Source organism: Plectropomus leopardus, chromosome 11 (assembly GCF_008729295.1).
Source record: "Plectropomus leopardus isolate mb chromosome 11, YSFRI_Pleo_2.0, whole genome shotgun sequence".
NCBI classification, from domain to species: Eukaryota; Metazoa; Chordata; class Actinopteri; order Perciformes; family Serranidae; genus Plectropomus; species Plectropomus leopardus.
Window position 1 is genome coordinate 22,822,824 of NC_056473.1, and position 24,064 is coordinate 22,846,887.

The 24,064-nt window shown below is 39.8% G+C and overlaps 1 protein-coding gene across 1 annotated transcript; it reads right to left on the minus strand.

Annotated features, from left to right (window-relative positions):
- Positions 1-481: 481 nt before the first annotated feature.
- LOC121950797 (immunoglobulin superfamily member 22-like) lies at positions 482-16,613 on the minus strand. Its single transcript, XM_042496913.1, has 25 exons — positions 16,412-16,613; positions 15,534-15,668; positions 14,704-14,840; positions 13,373-13,472; positions 13,201-13,237; positions 12,715-12,886; positions 12,333-12,446; positions 12,054-12,216; positions 11,513-11,625; positions 11,094-11,256; positions 10,043-10,327; positions 9,837-9,961; positions 8,879-9,020; positions 8,360-8,567; positions 8,190-8,278; positions 7,814-8,116; positions 6,521-6,694; positions 4,156-4,284; positions 3,778-4,074; positions 3,362-3,450; positions 3,073-3,265; positions 2,093-2,395; positions 1,842-1,990; positions 1,541-1,721; positions 482-907 (listed from the first exon to the last, which is right to left on the minus strand). The coding sequence occupies exons 1-25, from the start codon at positions 16,611-16,613 to the stop codon at positions 840-842; spliced, it is 4,071 nt and encodes a 1,356-aa protein (XP_042352847.1). The 3' UTR covers positions 482-839.
- Positions 16,614-24,064: the final 7,451 nt, after the last annotated feature.

Sequence of the window (24,064 nt, forward strand, 5' to 3'; positions counted from 1 at the left end):
TTTTTTTTTTTCAACCACCCCTGATGGAAACTAAGCAAAACTGGGAAAGTGAGAGGAGAATGACATATAATAAAAGTTACAGACTAGATTCAAATCAGGGGCTTTGCATGTTATTCAGATTAACAAATTTAGCTACCAGGACAACTCAAAGAGAAGTAGGATTTTGGCTAGTTGGCGGTGTGCACGTCACTGTCCTCAAACTAACATCTGACTCTTGAACTCTAGTTCCAAACTGGCTGTGTGGATATGACGCAGTGAACACTGTTATATCAGTTTTATTTCATGCACAGACACACACTCCTTCCTTTCCACTTGGTTGGCATGGAATGTGGCCTGGTACAGCAAGCTTTGTGAAACAAGTGTGTTTAGGCAAAAACTGAACACCCTGGAGAAAATATGAAAGTCAGATTCCTTATATTGAGAGAAAAGTGAATGTAACTTAGAGACAAAGAACAATCTCTCTGGCCGAGCAAGCTGACTAATGAGTTAAAATCCCTCCAACACACCAGACATGAATCTGCTCCTGAAGCTGAATAAGGGAAGGTGGAATAACTACACAAGAGTGGGAGCAGGCCTGACATCTAGTGGCCATTTGTTGCACTAACAGAGCTTGGAGAATTGAGTACAGCCAACTTAAAATATGGGGGGGGGGGGCAACACTTCGAAAAAATACTAAAAATCATAAATTAGAGTCGATCAAAATCTGTAGAGTATCTTAAAATCCATCCACACCTAAAATAAAATGTTACTGCTGACAGTAGATGCAGAATATGAACAAGAAAAGTAAGGTTAGTGTCAATCAAAGTGCATCTGTCATGGTGAGGGTTGAAGCAAACTTCTCACAAAATAAGCTTCTCTTTGTTTGCCTGCTTTGTCAGGCTCTCCAACAGACTCTTGTCATCCTTATCTGTAAGAAATCACAAACAGTGACATAAAGAATTAGGCAAACAAAGAAAAATAATAACTTTTTTGGTCTTAACCCTCAATGGTATGCATAATGATGCCAGTTGATTTGATTTTTGTCACAAAATTGATCAAGTAAACATCATTTAAAGACATTTCTGTCAGCAGATCTGTTAACACCCATAATGATTTACAGACAACTCTTGGTTCAATTTTGACATGCTGCACTTACTTTTCCTGTTTCCCACTTTCTGGCTCACCTCCAAATAAAGTGGTATATAATCTTAAAAAAACTTTGGCCTGTTTATAAGTTGTTTCAATGCCGAATAGACTTGTTGTGACATATTGCAATGTCACAGTGCTCCCAATTCTTGTAAAGGAGTCTTGTGAGTCACAAAGTTATCATAGCTAATAAGAAACATCAGTCAAAACTACAAATATAGCAAGAACTAAATTGTAATAAACATAAATCACCCTTTATTTTCTTCACTTCATCTGGTTTCATGCTTTAAGCTTTATTAAAATATTGGATATATAAATAGGATGCTGCTTTGTTGGTTTATATTTAAATCATTATTCCGCTCCCCTCTCTCTCTCTCTCTCTCTCTCTCTCTCTCTCTCTCTCTCTCAAACATACCAAATATCACCAGTTTGCAGGAGCATTTGGCCGTCCCCAGAGGGTTCTCCAGCACCAGTGTGTATTCTCCACCATCTTTGGCTCCACAGGTGGGGATGACCAGGGTGCACACTCCGTTGGCTGTGCTGTGCCAAAACCGAGGGGAGTCAGAGATCTTAAATTTGTCCTTATACCAGCAGGCCTGTGCAAGGGAATTAACCATATTATCAGTTTAGGTTGCAGGGGTATGTCAACAGCACAGGAACAAATCTTTCATTGATGCACACATGTTTCAGGTAGATGCACCACACTGATATCATACCTGAGGTGTTGGCATGCCCTGATAGGCGCAGCTCATGGTGCAATCATTGCCTCTGCGAACCGCGTGGTCTTTTAGTGGCAGCAGGAACGTTGGCTTCACCTGACGTGGTTTTGAGGCATAATTCTTCAAATGAAGGCTGGCGATGCCCTCTTACAAACAGGTGCACAAACACACAGAAATAATGCAAGCAAATGAGTATTAACTGGACATGCTGATCAATTACTCTGAAATCAAACTTCTTTCCTTCTCACTTTTCTCCTTAGCGATGATGAAAGGTTCCTTCGAGTCCAAAGGATCACTGTCCCCGATTGAGTTCTGTGCAATGACTCTGAAGTAGTATTTCCTACCGGGGAGCAGTCCAGTGACGGTGTACTTGCTGCTGAAGACGTGCTCGGTCACGGTGAACCAAGAAGCAGTGCTGGTGTCACGTTTGAGGATGATGTAATGTGCTCCCTCATCATCGTCAGCCAGATCTGGGGTGTGATCCCACTGCAGGGTCACCGTGCCCGGAACCTCCTCTTCCAGGCAGAGGTTCTTCGGGGGTCGAGGAAAGTCTAAGGTGAGTACAGAAGGAGGGTGAAGAGCAAGAGAAATGTTTTATTTAAGCCATAACCAACACTCCCATGATTAGAAATATCACCCTGGCAGTTTCCACAAAGCTAGAGCTGATTTTGGTAATGTAATCTCCAATATATAAACTTTTAAGCACTGGTTCCCAACTGGTCCAGCCACAGGGTCCAGACTTGGTTTTCAGTCATTATTTCAAGGTCCACACATAAGATAAATTATCACATATTCCATTTTCTTTCACAAAATGTACACAACTCCTGGGCTCAGAAAACAATAAAATAAAACATATTGCAAGAATAAAGTACAATTAGTAAATAAATAGCAGTGCAGCCAAAGAAGTACATATTATTGCTTCAAGATCAGTGACATAAAAATGCTGGAAAGAAACTGCATGTTTATAGGCCAAATAATACCAAGAACAGGGCAATAAATACTAGCTAAACAGCAGGTAAAAGTTCTTTGAAATAAAAGACGTGTCAGAAATTCAAAATAAAGTGTATTTTTTACACAACGTGTTCAGGAGTCACTGACAGTCCTCTCAGAATGGACCTGCAACCTACTTTTGGACAACTGCTTTAAATGACTCCATTTATATAGATGTTAAAAGTGCTTACAAATATCAAAGACTGTGTGCATACACAATCGAATATTCGTCACTTACCTGTAACCCTGACACTGACGTCAAAGTGAGCCTCTCCACTGTCGTTCTTCAGGTGTACACGGTAGACGCCAGAGTCGGATCGCTGAGAGGTGAAAATGAGGAACTGGGAGTGATTCTTGCTCTGGGTGATGACTTCCTGTCCTGCAGTGATGACGCCATCCTTGAGCCAGGTTACGACTGGAGGAGGTGAAGCCTGTAAGGGTGACGATGGGGAGGATTGAAGGGGAAGAACTCACTATGTGGAGCAAAGGAATATCACTCATTTTTTAGTAGATTATCAGAGTCTTACAGCAAAGCTGAGGTGGAGGCAAAGTGCTGTACCGGCTCGGACCACCATCTGGTTCTTCAGCTTCCCATGGAGATCAAACCTGGGGGCCACTGCATGGGGAAAAATACTTTGCAGATAAGAGAAAACTATAATAATAATAATAATAATAATAATAATAATAATAATAATAACTTTATTTGTATATCACCTTTGTATAGCACCTTTAAAATTGCAGTTTACAACAGACAAACTAAAAAACAAATTAAAAGACACCCTCACATAAAAGTCTGTAAAAATGAATTTTAAAAAGTGATTTTAAGGAAGTCACTGATTCTGCAAGCCTTATCTCCTCAGGCAGGTCATTCCAAAGCCGAGAGGCCCTGATGGCAAAGGCACTATGTAGAGAAAAAAAGAAACAAACTCTGAGAGAATATTACCGGGTGGCGGCATGGCCAGTACACCCTCCGACAGCTCGATGGGCTCTCCCACTCCTCCTTCATTGACAGCCCGGATACGGAAGTGGTACTTCTTCCGCTCTTGAAGTCCTCCAACATTAAAGGCAGTACCGGCGATGGGGATCTTGGTGGCCTTCGTCCACTCTTTTGCATCTTCGGGACGCACTTCTAGGATATAACCCGAGGGCTCGTCTCCCTGCTCTGGAGGAGTCCACCTCAGAGAAATGGAGGAGTTTGTGGAGTCAGACACACACAGGTTCCTCACCAGGCCAGGAGCTCCTTCAATAGAAAAGCCAGTATTTTTAATATAGTCGGGATCATATTGATACAGAAAGACAGATAAGATCATGAAAGACTCACTTATTGGGTCTTTGGCCAGGACAGCATTAGAGACGGTGCTGGGACTTCCTGCTCCAGCCCTGTTTACACTGATGACTCTGAACTCATACTCCACATCACTCACCAGCCCTTCCACTGTGAATTTTGCATCTGAAAACAATAACACAGGAAAAAATTCAATGCATGAAATGTAACCAAAACAGAGGATGCATGTACTGTCAATACAGACATGAAAACATACAGAATTAGTGTATCGGAGTGTGTGTTTGCACCCAGGTGAGAATAGTCGAACTGCAGCTCAGCCTTATACACCCATCCCTATGACACATTATTATGGATCTAGCTGCGTGCTGTAATTGCCTAGTACTTGTCACGTGGATATGTCACGGTCTGAAGCAGTTAAGATTTAGGCAAAGACGTCATGGTCTGGCCTCACCAAAAACCACTCTCTCACCTCCAACTAGTTCAGAATTCAGCATCTCAGCTTCTCTCTGGTTTTAACAAACATCACATCATCCCAATCCTGGCTTCTCTTCATTGGCTCCCTGTTTGTTTAGAATTGATTTTAGGATTTTACTAATCAATTTTTATGCATCTGGCCCCAAGCAGAAATGTTGACCCCATGTGAGCCAGCTCGCAGCATCAGGTCCTCTATTGGCCGTTCCAATGTCAATATCGGGGCTTAACTCTAAAGGTGACTGTGCTTTTTGCCATCAGGGCCACTCGGCTTTGGAACAACCTGCCTGAAGGGATAAGGCTTGTAGAAACAGTGACTTCTTTTAAATCACTTCTTAAATCCCAATTTTACAGACTTGATTTTGTGTGATATCGTCTTTCAATTTAACTTTTAATTTATCTTTTTATTCTGTCTTGATTCTACTTATTATAATTGGTATTAATAATATTCTGTGTTGACTGCTATCATTTTGATATTGTATTTTTTTCCAATGTACTTTTGCCTCCAATATTTTGTTTAATTCTCCCTTAGCTCTTGTCTGGCCTTTGCTGAGCATTTAATGTCTAGCTTCTATTGTTATATTACCTAAGGGGTTTCTTGCCTCTTTGTAAACTCTAAATAATACTAAATAAAGTTATACTACTACTTAATAATACTTAATAATAATAATAATAATAATAATAATAATAATAATAATCCGCAGTTTGTGTAAGAAGTCTCAGGTATTTTTAGATTTTAGACTAGATGTTGTGACAAAAAAATAAAATAATTAAATAAAAATCATATATATGGTGGAATAATGGATTAAAAATAAGACTTCTTACAAAAAGTGCAGTTCAAGTCCTGCATGAGTCACGTGATGACCGCTCTGCTAGGTGTGCTGTTTTCCTGCAGCAGGCACGTGCTTGATTGCACCTGCTGATTAGGTGATTGGCTTCAGCTGTGTGCTGGTTTGGCAGCGGTCTCTGCTGCGGTCTCTGCTGCGGTCTCTGTTTTTGCTCTGTATCCTGTTTGCTGGTTGACATAGTTGACTTTGGTAAGTTTGCTATTTTTGGTTAATGTAAGCAGCTGTAATGAAAAGCAACTGTTTAGTTCTGAGGGTTGAGTCTTGTGTTGAGTTTGGCTTTAAACGTGGCACATTGTTAGACTTAGTGGATTTTTGTTTTATTTTTTAGGATGTATAGAGCTGATGAATGCGCACTGTGTACATAAACATAAGTAGAATAGCTGTCTAGACCTTATGGTTCACGTTAATGTTATACTTCGACATTGCAAGGACGCCAGTGAATACACACCTGAATTTAAATAGCATTGTTGGCTATGAACACCTGAGTGGCCCTGTCATGATACTTTACACACCCAGGTGTAAATAGCCACATTGGCTATTCAACCCTGATTCATCGGTAATGCATACAGTAATGACTTTATCTGATACCAATTTACCCTATAAAACCTGGATCGATTTATTTTCTTGTGCTGACACCTTTAACAAGATATTTGAGCCTTTAAAAACTGAGCAAATTGGCTTGATTCTTTCAAAAACATGGGAAAAAGCCAATGAGCAACTCAGCAAGAAATGTCTCAGAAATAGTGGACTAGACTATAGAATAGAGGACTATAAGACAATTTTTCCCCAAAAAGAGAAAAATGTCCGGTCATGTTACAGAAAAAAAAGAAAAAATGTTAGCATCTTTTTCTTTTCTTTTTTTTTATTTTTACTTTTTTATTTTTTAAATTTCTTGTAAATTTTTCTACATTTTGTTTTGCTAATCTCTGGGCTATGTCTTCTTAAATTGATAATTGCCGTCTCCCCACTTTTAAAAAAAAAAACCTAAACCAATTTGCTCAGGTATTAATGGGTTAAACACTGTATCCTAAATCTATAGCAACTAGATATGACAACAAAACATGATGGTTTAATAGTATGACCTGTGAGCAGCTCCTTGTTGACCTGTAACCACATGTTACTCCCCTTCTTCCTCCTCTCCAGGATGTAGCCCAGAACTGGGGCTCCCCCGTCTTCAGCTGGAGGCGTCCAGCTCACTGTCATGGAGTCTTTGGTAATGTTAGACACCTGCGGCTGGGACGCTGTGCCTGGAGGCTCTGAGCAGATGGATTTGAAACAGGAGAGGTGTTCTCAAATGCAAGATATGAAGAAAGTGAAGCTAGTTGCAAAGGTGAGTTTGATGATAACATATGATGATAATTTTAATTATGGATGTCCCAATTAGATTGGAAGGATCAGTATCAGGCCCAATCAGGCCCAGAATCTGCTATTCTGAGCACACGCCTTGCTTGATCCTTTGTTTACATCTGCTGTCAAACGGTTGTCGTAAACGTAGAGCATGATATGTGGGCGTTTTGTGTGTATATGTGGCATATACAGGTTTTATTGTAGTGTTGCTACACCAAGTAGAAACAGATTTTTTTTCATGTTCATCTTAAGTTGCTACACCACTTTAAGTAAAAAATGAAATTTTTGGTGTTCATTTTCAGTGAACTCGTTTTACTAAAATGCTGTAGTAAACAGAATTGTTACCATTTTTTATTTGTTATGACTGGGAGTCTTAAAGTTCAGTTATAACTCTACTTTGAAGTGCAACTGTGATATTTATTTACTATTTATTGGGTTCTGTATGTTAATGACAACACTGCACTACGTGAACTTGAGAGCAATTTCTAGAAATATTTTAGTTTGTTTACTTGGTTATTTTATTTTTAAAAAATGCTGCAATAATTGGATTTGAGGGCTATTTCAAAAGACACATTTTAGTTTGTGTACCTTGTTAATTTATATTAAAAAACACAAACAAATGTTGCACCAAGTGGAATTGTGATGAGAGCCATATAACAATATTTTAGTTTACTTTATTTGTGTAAAAATAAAATAAAATAAAAAAACCCTTAGGAATTGTCGGTTGCAGACATATTCTCTTGTATTGCATTGCAGAACTATTAAACTGTCAAGCATATACACTGGATTAATTTTAATAATTTTAAAGTACAAATACATACAAGTATCGGAACAGGACTCGGTATCAGCAGATATGACTCGGGTTTGGGATTGGGGGCAAAATAACTTGATCAGGACATCCCTTATTTTAATGGCTGTGATGACCGGTCTCACATCCGGACCCCTTGAACAGCTCACTCTAACTTTATTTTGCCTCAGTGTTTTGAGAGATAAATTTGATGATGGTATTTTATAAATTTAGCTCTCACCTACGGGCTCTCCGGCGCGCACCTCCTCGGTCTCAAGAGGGTCGCTCATTCCCTCCATGTTGACAGCCCTGATGCGATATTGGTACGCTTGGCCCTCCTCCACTTTGTCATCACTGAAGATGGTGGTACTGCTGTCTACTTCACCAACCCTGGTCCAAGACTTCTTACCTGCCACACGCCGCTCAATAACAAAGCTGGTCACTTGCTTACCCCCATTATCCCGGGGAGCCTTCCACTTCATCTTGATACACTTTCCTGATAGCTCGAGGAACTCTACTTTCCCTTGAGGAGGCTTAGGATGGTCTGTGGAAGGTTGCAAAACAAGTATTTAAAATCTGCTTGAACTTTTGTTGCCAGATAATGCATTGTCACCCACCAATCACATTGAGATGCAGGTTTGCAACAGCAGTGCCACAGTCACTCTTCAGACGGAGCACGATTGCCCCGCTGTCTTCTCGCACACATCTAGTAAACAGGCACAGTGATTTGTAAGCGACCTTTTGAAAGGATCATTAAATATCTGAGTGAATCTCTCTGCTCATTCACCTGCTGAGCACCAGCGAGGTGCTGTCAGCCGTCCTCTCCACCTTGGTCCTCTCATCCTCCATGACCTCCACGCCATCCTTGTACCAGGTGACCTTAGGAGGCGGATTGCCTTTAAAGGGGATCTTAATAGTGGCTGTCTGGCCTGCCTTCACGGTTACAGGTCGGGCCCCCAGTAAGTCCAGCACAGAGGAATCAATTTCTGGAGGGTCTGGGAAAATAAAGGGTTAATATAGATTAAGATTTTATTTTCATTAGTGTTTTATTCCAGTTTCTTTATGGTTTAAATTAGTTTTCAGTAAAGATTTGGTAGCTTCAGTGTGAAAGATTTGAATTTGATTTTGGCGACTCCTGGTGGTACTATCAGAAAAAGTACTGACTTGATTTAAACATAAGCACAGTGTTTTTTTTATGACAGGTGGATTATTACTGCGAGTCTCTTCCCCATCTGTGAATACATACTCAAATATTACAAACTCTTATTAATATTACAAATATTACTAATATTACAAAATCACACACCTGCAATAGTGAGCACAGCCTCGCTCTCAGCCCCCTTGGCTCTGAAAGTGTATTTGCCCTCGTGGGCATTCGTCACACCAGAGAAGATCAGCTTGTGAACGGCTCCCTGTTTGACCACCTTAACCCCCCTCAGCTCCGAAATCTGTCAGACGTAACACATATATATTAATGAAAAATAAATGATCTAAAATAGAGGTGTGTAATAGAACTTTACTGATAAAACTTCTTGAAATGGTCACAACATCAAAAGTGTAAATGGCATGAAGGCTGTCCATCACTTTAACACAACCAAGAGTCTCCGGCTGTGCTGGTAGCTCTGTAAGACTGGACATGTGCCCGTCTCCATGGATATTTGTACAAAAATTTGTTGAAACCCACCAGCCCAGCTCATTGTTGCTGAGGCATTTCATAACTGGAATTTTCACCTATTAATGGGCAGAAACATGTTTTTGCAAAATAATATGATGTCACAGTGAAGTTTACATTTGACCTTTTGAAGATAAAATGTTATTAATTTTATCCTATTAGACATTTGTGTGAATTTTTTTCAGAATTAGCATATGAATACTTGAGTTATAGCCAATAAGCAACAATGATATGGAGTAAGAGTGACCTTTGACCACCAAATTTTAACCAGTTCGTCCTTGAGTCCAAGTGGTGCCAAATTTTCTAACAGCACCAAAATTTAATAAATTCTTTCTTAAGTGCAAGTGGACGTTTCAGCCAAATTAAAGAAATTCCATCAAGGCGTTTTTGAGATGGTGCTCACAAGAATATAGAAATATTTCTCAGATATAAAAGAAAACTTTTACTTGATTTTACAGACATCAATGCAGTAGCTGTTGAGATATTTCAGCCTGCACCAAAGTGACTGGCAGAACAACAAAGATTTTACTGACAGCAGATGGGTGCATTTGAGGACCCCAACTCTTTCATCCTTTCTCGTGTCATATCTCACCTCCACTCCGTCCTTTAGCCACACTCCGTCCACCTTCTCATCATCCAGAACAACAGACAGCTCTGCAGGGGAGCCTGTTGGACACTGAGCATCTGACATACCACTCTTCACTGAGGCAAAACGCTCTGTCAACACAAAGGAAAACATATTGATGCCTCAATGTTAGACCTTAAACATTGAGTTGACAAAACTCAAGAAATCATTACCGTCCACAGTCAGAGTGGCAGAGGTGTGATATTCATGAGCGTCATTGTCCTGAGTGCAGATGATCGAGTACTTTCCGTCATCTGCCAGCTCGCAGTCCTCGATGATAGCCTCTGCCCTCTTTCCCTCATGCATGAAGATGTAGCGTCGACTTGCTGTGATATCACATCCATCTTTCAACCAGCGAATGTGCACGTCCTTGGAGCTCAGCTCGCACTCCAGGCGGGCCATGCCTCTCTCCTGCACACGGACGTTCTTTAAGTGGCTGATAAACTTAATGGGAATCCCTGGATAGAAGTAAAATAGACAAAGAATAAAAGGGAAAATAGTCACTTGACGGTTTATTTGGCCTGCACTAGCATGCTTTCCTTTAACTTTTTGTTAATTTATGTATTACAAATACATGCAAAATTAGTTTAATCACATTCAGAGATAGAAAAACAGGATTATAGGGTGGAGAGAGCTGAATTTTATACCCACGTATTAGGTTTGCTCTTTATATTCAGTCCTAACATCAGCAGACCTTCATTATAGACTTATAGTTAAAGAACATGAAATATAAAGTCTTCTCATGAATAAATGTAATTAACACAACCTCAATTACTATGCTTCTGTTCCTGTAAACCCAGAAGACAGCCACATGTCCTTGTGAAGATATTTACATGCCCCAGCTTGCACCTTGGGCAAGTAAGCATCTTGTTAGACACAGCCGTAATAAATGAGCTTGTTGTGAGGAGGGATTTGGTTGGATTACTTTCAACTCAGCACTAGGAGGGAGGATTTATTATGCTACCCATACGTCTTCATTTGGACGATGGAGGGAAGATGATGTTGTTTAGCATAGCTATGAAGGAACGAAGCCTCTAATCTCGGGGGGGTGGGGATGAAGTAACTGCTCATCTCCACCAAGTCTGAGGGGGGAAGTTTGTTTCCTTAGAAATGCTAGCTCCACTAAAACAGCAAGACACGGCCCTTTTGGGAAAAACAAAACATAACAAAGCACAACAAAAAAGTTTTTTATGAGGGCAAAGTCTATGAAATACCAGCCCGTACGTTCGATGAAAAGTGGCACAGTGGCAGTGAGGTCTCCGATGCTGATGGTGTAGTCCCCAGTGTCACTGACTTTCACATCCTTAATCTTCAAGGTGTAGGTCAGACCATCCTCAGACAGAGACACATCGAACTTTTCATCTCTTTTTACTTCCTTTTCCTTTACCTGTCAGAATACAAACACTTCTAGGGAAACAATTTCCATATTCCTTTTCAATCAGGTGTTTTTCCCTGGTGTATCTCCCAAGTTTGCCTAGAAAGTTGTGAGAGTATTTCTGTGTCCTTTTATCTGAGTTACCTAGATGCCAAAAACTCCTAGAAATGTTACTAGAAAGCACATCTCATCCTAGCCCATCTAGGATATTATATGCTCATATGAAAGTGTATTCAAGTCCTTCAGTTGTCTTTTTTCAGTCACATACCTTCCAGATGAGTGGTGCGTCTGTCTTCTTAGAGAGACGGACCTCAAATGTGGCGGTCTGTCGCTCTGTCACTTTCTTGGGCTTGAAGTCAGACAAGAATTTCAGAGGTTCATCTAAAGAAGAGAAAAAGGCTCTCTAAGTGTATGAACTAAATCATGCAAACACCTCATTGAAAGGTATTCCACGCAAAATTACAGGATCTGTAAGCTACAAAACATGTCTAGCAATCTGCACTTTGATATGAGAGTGTTCAGAGAAATATGTGACAACTGAGAATGCCTCTAAGAGAGAAAACAATCTCTGACTGGTAAAAAAAAAAAGTAAAATTTCTTCATTTTGTCTATTTATGTCCTATAGATGGGATGAGAGATGGGAGAAAGATATATGCAGGTTGTTATGCTCACATAAAACTTGTTCCTATCTGTCAAACAATATAAAACAAGTGAATAAAAGTGCCACTAAGTAGTAATGCAGTCAATGATGACATTGTCTCTCTGAGTTATGAGCAGCAGGAAAGATTCGAGTCCCATTCTGCACTTGCCTATGACATTAAGCCTGGCTGACAGTCTCTTGTCTGCAACCTGCAGAGTGTAGGTGCCCGTGTCACTGAGGCTCACGCTAGAAATGCACAGCATGTGCTTGGTTCCCATCTGTTTCACTTCATATTTCCCATGAGAGTACTGGATCCGCAGCAGCTCTGCGCCCTGAATCATAAACAAAATGCCTAGATGAGGGGAAAACTCACAAGTGTTTTAGGTAACAAAAACGGCCATATGTATGCAAACGTTGAGACACAAAAGGCAGACGCATGAGTTTGTACCAGAAACCACTGCATCCTGATGTTTGGATCCTTCAGCTCCAGGATGGTGTCAAAGACGATGTTGTTGCCAGCTGTGGCAGTGATGTCCTCCAGGGGCTTCAACACGCGCACCATCTGGGAACACATCAAGTGATCGAACACTTACTTATAGATTTAAACACAGAACAAAAATGTCATGTTTTTCCCCCCATCTTCATGTTAGTTGACGTTACTGTTGCTATACGACATAACTTTATTGCCATGGCTGTGCTGTGTGACATTTTTTTTCTCCCCCTTTTCCATCCTGCTCTATTTTAAGCTGTTTTTCATGTCACTTCCTGCACCTTTTTCCCCTTATGTGATCCTGTGGTATGTGAACAAGCTCTCGGTATGACAGGCTTACCTCCACCTCCTCTTTCTTCTTCATCTCCTTCAGTTTCTTGAGGATGCCTCTGAAGTCGGTGAAGCCGTGCTCTGCACAGATCCTCTCGTAGTCCTTCTTGTCAGCTCCAGCCAGGATCTTTAGCATCTCCTCCTCTGTTGGTGGCCTCTTCTCCTCTCTCTTCTCGACACTCCTGCACAGGGAGAAAACAATTGTGCACGTGTGTTTACATGCACATACAAAACTTAATTCCAGGCTTGCGTGCGTGTTTGCATGTCTGACAGTATGTCTGGCAGTATGCGTATGTGCGATGACAGCTCAAAAGCATCTTTATCTGCCCCAGCAGCAACAACTTTACGCATTGCAGCTCTTTAGATCTCATCCTGTAGATATTTCAGGATGCATACAAAAAAGGGATCTGGGGGTGGATCAGAGGAAGCTCCATCACACCTTGACAGGCTTTGGGAGTGTCACGGCTAGTATTAGACAACAGGCTTGTGTTCCTACCGTTTCTTCAGCATCTTTTTGAAGTCCAACGCTGGATCTAGAAACAAAGACAGAGCATCTTCACCTGAGGCACTGAGCAAAAACAGCACATAAACTAAGCTGAAAGCTCCTAAATAACTATCAGGACTAAGAAAGGTTCACACGGTGTATTATATAAAATGGCTACACTCACTTTCTGTTACGATGAGGGAGACAGAGTAGGTGGCTTCTCCATGATTGTTGGAGGCAATACACTTGTAGACATCAGCATCCTCCAGGGCCAGATTTTTAATCTGAAATTCATAACAGGTTACATAAAATAAATAAAAATGACTTTCTTGTTGCCCACTCTAAGATCTAAAACTGTCATACTGTCATTACATAGTCCGGTGACTTTAAATCCCACTGCAGTACTTATGTGGAGCAGAAGGAGGCAGTGCCACGCTGGGATATCCAGTAAACATTTAGCGCCACAACTTAACAGTCATCCCTCACCAGAGAAACAGATGGCAAGTGGAGATGCATATGTCAGCACCCACAAGTTAATTGCTTTATAATAGCTATTTAAGCTTCACTTAAGCTCCCCGGCTGGTACAGAGAAAGCGCTAAATCCACTCCAGAGTGGTTATAGATAAAAGGATCAGAGAGAGTTTTTTTTTCTTTCTATCTACTTTTCCTCATGATGCATGGTGTGCTGTCTGAGTTGACAGAACCAAGATGGCAGAGCCCCTCGGCTTAACGTTAGGCTGCACAGAGCTGGTGCACTCTGCAGCAGTCTGTGACGGTTACTTTCACCTTTAAAGAAGTGTAATTTGACTTTACACTTGGTAAATGCATTTAGATTTAAATTGGGGTGTCTACCGCTATCAGACATGTAATTTAATGCCTTGTAAGGCAATTTTTTGACAGTTTTTAACGAAATTTAAGGCATTTTTTAAGAATAAAACATCTTTGTTTTTGTTTTTTTATTCAAGCATTGCAGGTAAGTATAAAGGTAAGTATGGTGGTCCCATGCAGGGGAAGGTGTAGAAATATGGTTATCATTAGAGTGAGACAGGTTAATCTATATTTTTCCAACAGTTAGGTTCAAGCATGAGCATGAGACAGTATTAGACTTTAATGCAGAGGAACTTGACTCATTTAGATAAAAAAGTGATATGATGACAATTAAGTGCTTACAATTTAAATTTAAGAGTATTTATGACTTTTAAGACCCAAAATTAACAAAATTGAATTCAAGACTTTTCAGAACTTTTGAAGGACCTGCGGGCACTCTGCTTTTAATGCATGCAAAGCATGCACATTATATGCACATTATATTTATAGCATAAAAAATAACATGGATACAGAGTTGACTTATTTACTAAAATATTTTTTTATATCAGTCATTGTGCGGTTAAGTCAAACAACCCAGTTAAGGAAAACAATATGGGTCAACCTTTTGATATGTCACATAAAATGAAAAACTCAATATAGACCTGAATCAAAGCAAACAGTGTATGATGTATAGTTTTAGCGCCAAACCTTGAGTATATGCTGATGGTTTATGTTGTCATAGAACCTTTTAGTGGCATCAGACAGTGGACTACCGCTGGCTCGTTCCCAGTTAACAGTGGGCTGTGGTTTCCCCGTCACCTTGGCTTTGAACACAGCATTGTCTCCTATAAATGACAGATCAGGTTCATGCATGTTATCTGCTTGAGAATACTGAGCTGCAGTGTAACTACTGTCTTCATAATCAATTATTATTAACAAACATAACATTTAATCCAACTTGAGTGATGACAATGCATGTTTAATATATATCTGATCAAGTGCCCTTATCTCGCCTCTTCCTGTTTTCCTTTCGTAACCAGTGAGTTTAAGGTCAACCCATGAATGCTAATGATGCTATGGCTATGCTGCAGTGTTCTGCATAGTGTGACTATTGAGGCCTCTTAATCTATAATTCACAGGTAGAGCTAGGGTGAGTGAGGATCATACACCTACAGTTTATGCAGAACAGGCACCAGTATTCAGCAGAAACAGCAAAGGCAACTCTATTGCAGTATATTTTAGCTCTGTGAGGTCTTTGTCAGGACTTTGATCAGAGTGGATTTATAGTGCCTTCACCCACAGAGTCAAATGTTTTTTTTAAAGTTTACAGATTGCAGTAAACTTTTACTTCCCAGTGGAGTTCAGATTATGTGTCATCTAGAGTTTCTAGGCAAACGATGGGTGAGGATCTAAATTTAGCTTACATGCAGTTCTCTCATATCTCAAGGGTCCCGCAGTTTACAATACAATGTGAAGAGACGCAAAGGGCGTTTCTTAAAATTTCAATGTGCTGTGAGATGAAAGAAGGTTCACCTCACCCTCTTGGGCAGAGACGGGGCGCAGCTTCTCCTCAAAATCTGGGACAGACTCTCCCTCTGGGATCTGCGGGGACTTCTGTACCTGGCTGAAGGACTCCACCACGGTGGAGGACTTACGCTGAACTCCAGAGTGCTCTAAAGAAGCATAAAGGACATACACATCATCATGTACAAACAGGCGAGCTATGCAACAGCAGCCTCACATGCAAATGTGATATTATTATTATGACTTCAAATGTTTTTGTTGCACTGTAGTATAGAAATCATATAGATATTTACCTTTATTACTGGTCTGCATTTGGACAGAAACTTAACATGGCCTTCAGGCTTCAGCCCCTGATCTAATATAAAACTCTGTCATTCCGTTCATGTACAACTGAATAAATGTAGTTGTTAGTTACTGTTAGTTAGATTCCACCGTTGATAACATACATTATCAAATACATTAACTATTTTTCCATCTCTTGGCAATACATTTTTAACGATTGCATTTGTAAAGTAGTCTGTACTCAATAATAAATTCTAACAACTACTAATATTGGTCTCATCACAACTCATAATTAATCTGTAAAATTAAAAAAAAAAATTATGGTATATTAAGTGCCAAGGGTATAAAAAGAGCATAAAAGTAGAGCTTGTTCATTAAAGAAAAAGGAGGGATCCCCCAGAACCCCCCCTACAGAGGTCCAGCCTGAGCCCCCAATGTCCTCAAACCCAGAAACATTTTAACCATCTTACAGTCATCACTTTAGTTTATTTTCCTCATTATGATGATGACTCTAATAGTGTGTCCCTCTTGTCATGTGTCATAATTAGGAAGGTTATATAAGAAAGCACAGCAGATGGTGGAGAAGATGATGTTGGTGGATAACTCATACCTTCCATGGTCCTTGACAAGCCCTGAGAGACTTTTCGCAGCTTGGTGGCACCAATGGAGGAGGTGAAGGTGGAGGAGGAGGAGGAGGAGGTAGAGGAGGAGGTGGAGGAGATTTGCATATTTGACATCTGCCTCATCTGACCCATATGCTGTTCCATCTGCTCCATTCTGCCCCCAGTGGCCTGGAGAAACTCTGCAGCCATGATGTTGACGTTGAGGTGGTGCTATTCGAGCCTGGTTGAGACAGATGCAATTAGGGACAGAAAATACTTCTTTGGCTTCTAATGCTGCTAGCTCTAAGCATCCTTTCTAAATTCACACACTGATGGGGCTAATATCCTATAATGTGCTCAGATATTTGTGCTTGTGTACTTGCATGTGTGTTAGTGTGTGCATGAGTGTTTGCACTGAACACGTCTTTGCTCCTGCTTGGTGGTAATTGGGTTTGTGTTTCCAAAAGCACGCACCAAAAATGATTGAAACGCGCCTCCCTTCCTCTGCTCGCCCCCATGTCCGTTCCTTGCTCTATCATACGCTTCTAAACAGTGACTACAATAGTCCTTTGCCTTTGCCAGGCTCATACAAACATCCAATTAAAAGGTAATCCACACACCTGCTGTGTGAGATAAACCACTGTGTTTGTACCACTGATGAACTGTGTTCTTCCTCTCATACTCTGAATCTGGATTCCTCTCTTTCACGCCCAGTGCCCAATTCTTTCATCCTTCCACCGTGTGTGTAAACTGTGCATTGGTGTGTGTGCGTTTTTGCCGACAAATAATGTATCCACTTCAGTGCTGAAGGAAGATTAAAGTCACTACAACTGTGCAAATCCAAATTCTAACAAGTGTCACGCTTCATCCCGTCATCTAATTGGAAATGCATCATTCATTGTACCTACTTATGTAATTTCAATAATGAAAAAAAAAAACTCTCACATGCGCCTGATCAAGTTTAAATTCGTCAGTATCAAAATATTGATTTTTTTTTAACTACAGCCTGGTTTTAGCATAAAAATTTGACTTTACAAGCCAAAGCAGCAATTAACCACAATATTAGTCTCTGAATGGAAAATGTAAATTTTGCTTCCTGCAGCAAATCCACTACATGTTGGGGTTAGTGAACTAATTAGTTCCATAAGCTCGAAGCAAGTTGTTTTTGCACGACCACAGCAAACTCTTTGATGGTATAACTCTACAGTCTAAAGGAGTAGCGATTGACTCGAAGCTACAAAGTGCCGAACAGGTTGCCATCTCACTGTAAGTGGAACACCAGAGCATTTCTTTTTCCTCCCTACCAACCCACCTCTTTGTTCAGTGTCCTTGATCTTGTTCTCTCTTTCTCACAGCATACAGCATGGCAAATTGCAAAAAAAAGATTTTTTTTACTAACCCCCTCGGCTCTATTATTTCACAAAAACCAAGACACAAAGCCAACGAAACTTACTTGTTACAGCAAAGCCTTTACTTTCTCACAGATTTAGTCTGTGCCGCAGGTTTCTGGTTCAACTGCTTCCAGCCCAAATGTTTCCTCGTATGATGATCCTAATCCACACACTGCTCCCCTTTCAGTGGGTTCCTGCCCAGCTCGGCCCTGCACTTCTTTCTTGGTTTCTTTTTGGTGGATGAGCCAAGGCTGGAGCACTCAGCTTAAACACCTGCTGTGTCCTGTCTCTGGACAAATAAGGCTCTGATCTGTCCCGGGTTTGCTGGACCAGGCTGTCCTGGGCAGGACCAGTGCATCATGATAATGTTCCCCACAGGGCGGTTAGTTTAAGTGTCCACTGCGGGACATCTCAGGTTTGTATTTTAGAACGTTACGTTCTCCAGAGTGAATGTGGTGATGGAGAGTTTCTAGCAGGTTCTGCCTCTGATGCACATCTTCTGCACCACTGTCAGGGGCTTAATAATGCAAAATGCAAAAGTTTAAAACAATAATACATAAAATGACATACAATTCATCTGTTGGTCTGTGACCTTGTGTGTACTTGTCAGTGCCCTTCAGGATGTTTCAGGCTTATATCATCTGCTGTGAGCTTGTTGAGAACCAACCGAAGACAACTTCGCTCACAAATGAACCAGCAATGCAACCTAATTATGAGTAGTATCACAGACACAATGTTCTGTTTTAAATAAATATTACGTAATTAAAAAAAGAACATATAACCATAAAAACAAATGTAAACAAACAGAGCAAAGCCAGTTATGTGATTACATGTCTGCTCATTACCACCACCCAGTGAATAATAATAACACCTCAGGCTAAGTTTTAAGAATGTGTTGGACTATTTCACAGTTTTATTAAATCATTTATAAAAAATAATGTTATAGAAATATGTCTAGACCCAGTATAACAGCATGTTGTGTTCCAAATTAACTGGATGATAAAACATGTTTTGTCAGCAAAGATGGTTCCCAGAACATGTGGCGATGGAGGAAGATACTTACATACTGGTATTATCTGAGTTTTTGGAGAGCTACTTTGAGAGCTTAGCTTTTCAAGCTACCATTTACTTTACACTGGAAGATGAAGAACTGTTGCAAAGCTATCCTCAGGATAAATGTAGTTTGGTTAACTAAAACTTCTCAGAAAAAGTAGTTCAAACTACTTTGTAAAACAATCAGGTTGACATACTACATGTGATATGAAATTAAATGAAACAAGCCTACAAAAAAAAGTCACATGCCAGCAGAAATGCCACTTTAATTCCCATGTCACAGGTCATACATACACAAATAAAATGAAATACCCAAAAGTGCAGGAATGTCAGCTTTCATTTGGTAGAAATTGCCCTTTCCAAAAAAAAAAAGGTTGATTTTGCCTTTGTTGTCAGTAAGTGTCTCTTTGGAGTCATTTGGTGTCTTTTTGTAGTATGTTCTGTCTCTTTGAGGTCATTTTGTGTCTTTATCAGTTGTTTTTGTCTCTTTGTAGTCATTTTATGTCTCTTTGTGGTTGTTTTGCCCCCTTTTGTAGTTATTTTCTGTGTCTTTGCTGTTCCTTTGCTTCTCTTTGTGGTTTTTGAGTCTTCCAGGACAGTAAGAGGCCCAGTCGACCCATTCAGTAATCCATCCGTGACCATAGGCCCACTAAAAATAATCAAATAGTATGTTAAATTTTTGTATTATCTAAACAATTTATCACTTACTCGTGTTGTTTTTTTGCAGAATCCGCATCGTGGAAACATGAACACGCTTGTGAGTACACTTTCACTTTCACAAAGATCTTTTATTTTTTTAAGCTTATCAAATGTGTTTCATGTTTTATTTTTTATTTTTTCAGTAACACTATGGAATAAGGTACACAAAATCATGAACTGTTCATGATTTACCTTTCCTTTACTCATCATTCTGTGTTCTCCAAAAAAAGAAGAGAATAGTGCATCATTCCTCAAAATGTCAAGTAGCCACTGATATTTAAAAGAAAATACAACATTAGCTGATATATGACATGAAGCGTAGAATTCTGAAAAATATATGGGTTTTTTTTATCATCAAACCCATGGACATTTACATTCATATGCATTTGTCATATTATTATCTAAGCTAGATAACTTTTCCAGCTCTCTCACCACGAGTTAATAGGACTGCTTTTCATATTTGTAGTTTACATTAATTCAACATTATTCCTCCTCCTCAAAACAAAGTTCTTTGGGAGAAGTAGTCAAAGCTCGGGCAAAAACTTCTCGCACCTAATGTACAAAATCTTTTGACTAAATGGCTGGCCTTGGCTTTTATGATCTCACATAATGTCAAAATTGAAATTAAGGAAATATTCCTTGTTTAATGGCCTTGAAATCGGCTCATCATTGGAGCTGGATAATACATGAATGTTTTATTACAAGTCTGGACTACTTGTCATGGATATGCTCTTTGAGGTGACAGCAGGGAGCACTTAAGTGTGATTGTTTGGTTTGAGAGAGAGAGAGAGAAAGAAGGGAAGATAGACATAGAGAGCCCCATTGGCATTACTTCCCTCTAATCCTCTTTGCGCTACACCTGGCTGGCATACTAATGATGAAGAAATGACCTAGATTTTTCTCTCAGCACATTCATACCCACAGCACAAAACATAATGAATGAGTTGGTTGAATTTTATTTTGTGCGACTGCTGTGTTTTTTTTGTCAGTGTTGAATCTGAGAAAGAGGCCAAGCATGGATATTCACTCTTGATGAAAGGCAGACTCGAACACAACAATAGTCCCTTTGGTCTGTGTTGTTTGAGCTCCTTCAGTAGCTTCATGATGAATACAATCTTTGCTTAAAGAAAAGCCAGAGTATTGTCAACAAAAATCATACATGTGACATCTTTTGATATTGCTCACTTCCTTGTGACAGCATCCTCAGAACAAACACTTTATAATAACAAAACCGAAGAAGCTGCAATCTTACATGGCTACCGATAATGTAACACTGGCAGCTGAGCTATTTTTACTGTTGCTGTGTTTAGACACTTCACCTGTTCGGATGAGGATGCAGCATCCTGTGTAATTCACTATGGCAACGGACAACACCGACAAGATCTTTGAGGAATGACAAATACCTGCAGATCTGCAGGGCAAAGGTTGAGTTGGGCCAATGAGCGTGTGTGGGATTGTTACTCAAACTTTTTGTAGCCCCAGTCAGGGAAAACACTGCAGAATGTTTTTTAATATGGCAGCAGCTGTAGCTATGTGATGTTAAATGCTCCATCTGAACTGCACATCTCGGGAGAGATCTAATTTTCAGATCTGTCAAACCATATTTGGAGGAAACAGCTGCAGAAGGGTGCATGTGTCTTTATTCGGTATGTGTGTGTGGGAGGCTGGGCGGGGGCTGAATATAGAAATGATTAAAGTCAACTTCATAAACTTTTAACTTAGGAGACTATAACTTTAAAAAAAAAAACATTTACCATTTGTATTTGCATTTGTTGGTGAGGAATATACAAATATTCCAATTTAACCCATTAAAATAACTTCCCTTCTGCTATTTTCAGACACCTTTCACAAGTATCTAAATCTTTGAACTCTGAGCAAATTGGTGTGAACATGGGAAAAAAGGCAAAGAGTTCAAAGATTTAGATACTCCAAAATTAAAAAGAAATTAGTAGAATTAGAAAACGATTTCTTTTAAATTCTAAGAAAAAATATCTAGGAAAAAAGAAAAAAGGTAGGGAAAATCTACTTTCAGAATCAGTATAATTACATGTTTAAAATAATGTTACAGAATTATTATAACTTTTTAGTGCTTTACCCAAATCTTGTTTGACTTTTTTTTTTCTTTTTACAAATTTTCAGGTCATTTTCTTTTACTTTTTACTCATTTCTTTCAATTGTTTTCCCAACTTCTTCTTGTATTTCTTGTATTTGAATCGAGCCAGTTTGCTCAAGTTTCAAAGGGTTAAGCGTTCCAATTTCTTCACTTTCTCTGAAGTATCATCTCCTGTCTCCCATCCATGCTCCCTTCAATTTATCTTCCTTCATCTTTACTCCTCTTTTCACCTCATTCTACCTCGTCCTTTCACTCCTCCTCTCCCAATCTCCTGTTTTCCCTCCTTACTCATCTGTAAACATGGAGGAATGTTATTACCCCAGAAGGATATTCAATAGGGCACAGCGGCGCCGAAAGAAATTCAACTCTGCACCTGTTTGGTGGGAGGAGGAAGCTCAGGCACAGAGGGCAGGCAGAACTGATCTGGCGGGATGCAGGAGGCAAAACCCCTTAATCCCTGTGACATTTTAGCTCAGACCTCTCGTCAAAGCCTGTGAGCTGCTGTGCTGCGCGGGAAGAAGGAAGGTTGGTTGGAGGAGGATGAGGAGGGATGCTTGTGAGAAAGCGAAGGAGAGGAAGGCCGAGGGACAGACAGAAGGGGAAGAGATAGACAAAGGAGAGCCATTTTTATAAAGCTGACTAGTTTAATAACCCTTTGAACCCTGAGCAAACTGGTGTGATTTCTTTCAAAAACATGTAGCCTAAGATAATCTTTTATTAGTCCCACAGCGGGGAAATTTGCTATTACAGCAGCAAGGGGATGTCAAAGCAAGGTATGTACAACATAAATAGAGCAAAAATTACAATCACATGGTAAAAAACAAGACACCAAACTACAAATAGAAATAGGAATTTAGCAAAAAAAAAAAGAAACAGAGCAAAAAGAGCAGTATAAATAATTAAAAAAAAAAAAAAAAAAAAGATGCAAATACTCAACAGTAAAAAAAAAATATACACCAAAAAGCCAATAAGCAACTAGGTAATAGTTAGTTGGTTATAGTATAGTAATGGTTTACAAATTGTGAGAAATTATTAGATTTAGAAAATTATTTTGAAAAGCTAGGAAAAAGAAAAAAGTTAAGGAAAAAAAAATGTGTGTGTGTGTGTGTGTGTGTGTGTGTGTGTGTGTGTGTGTGTGTGTGTGTGTTAAGCACGGGAAATGTCCCAAAAAATGTTTTTATAATTATTATAATTATATATATTTAAAATTATTTTACAGATTTATCATTATTTTTTTCCAGGTCATTTTTGCTTATTTGTTTGTTTTTGTGCTTTTCTTTCTGTTTTTTTTTTTTTACTTACTCTCCCCCCTTATTTATTATTATTATTTTTAATTTTCTTTTACTTTTTACTAATTTCTTGCAAATTTTTGGTTCATTTCATTTGTTGATCTCTTGTTGGTTTTATAGGGTTAACGCAGCCTTGATTTGAGGCCCCGTCTACATCATCTCTCTCCTGCTTGTCTGCATCACATCTCTTCAAAATGCAAACACCATCTCACTCTGAGTTGATGCACTCTGCATACTGAGTCCCTCGCGATGCCTTTCCCTCGGCTTCGCTCGTCGGTATCATAACTCGAATGCCACACTTTGACACCTGTCACAGCCAGCTGGGCATTCACTCCTCCCTGTGGGCCTGGCCTCTGTAATACCCCAGGAGACAGCAGCTCCCCTACCTTTATCAGTCCCCACCTTGAACACCCTCTCTGTCCATATCATCCCACTGCACACCGCCTCCTCCTGGATTCATCCAAGCATGGACATCCCTGGAGGGTGGTACCTAGGTGCCAAATGTTTCTGCTGGCATGAAAGCGTGAGGAGGCAGAGAAGGAAAACAGCGTGAGTTACATTTTTAAACTGAAAAAGACTGGTGGACCTGAATGTGAAAATGTTTCAGATAATATAAAAACTCTTTCTCTTAGCCAATTTCTCTCTCCCTGTGTTGCTCAACAATAAACGGAGCCATATGCAGCGCGTGAAACTTTCTGTCTAGCTTTAATGTGAGTTAAAAGTGTGCAGGTCCCTCGCTGTGCATTGGATGCTTGCCTGCCCTTGGATGAAACACAAATAACAGAGGAGCAGACAGAGAATTTCAGGTACACTGACTGAGTAGAAAATAGACTTGTTTTTGTCTTCAGACTGACAAAAACAAGTCAGATGATCAAACATAAAGAGAAATAGAATCAGGACCTCAAAAAGCCCATGATAACGTCCTGTAGCCAAGAGAGAGACGCAGGATAAAAAAAAAATACTACACGAAACTATTTGATTACACACTTTGAATGACTTTCAAACCCGGAGCGTGTGATGAAATACCGTCAGTTTTTCCTGCAACAGCCCCAGCAAGGTGAATGCCGTGAAGTTTTTTTTTTTGTTTCAGCATAAATGATGTTTGGCTGAGGTCAT

Excerpts from the sequence above, each read along its gene's own strand:
- LOC121950797 (XM_042496913.1), bottom strand. The coding sequence starts at position 16,613 with ATGGCTGCAGAGTTTCTCCAGGCCACTGGGGGCAGAATGGAGCAGATG. Across the intron at positions 15,669-16,411 it reads CTTGTCAAGGACCATGGAAG|AGCACTCTGGAGTTCAGCGT; the intron begins GTATGAGTTATC and ends ATGCTTCTTTAG. Across the intron at positions 12,887-13,200 it reads AAAAAGATGCTGAAGAAACG|GAGTGTCGAGAAGAGAGAGG; the intron begins GTAGGAACACAA and ends CTCCCTGTGCAG.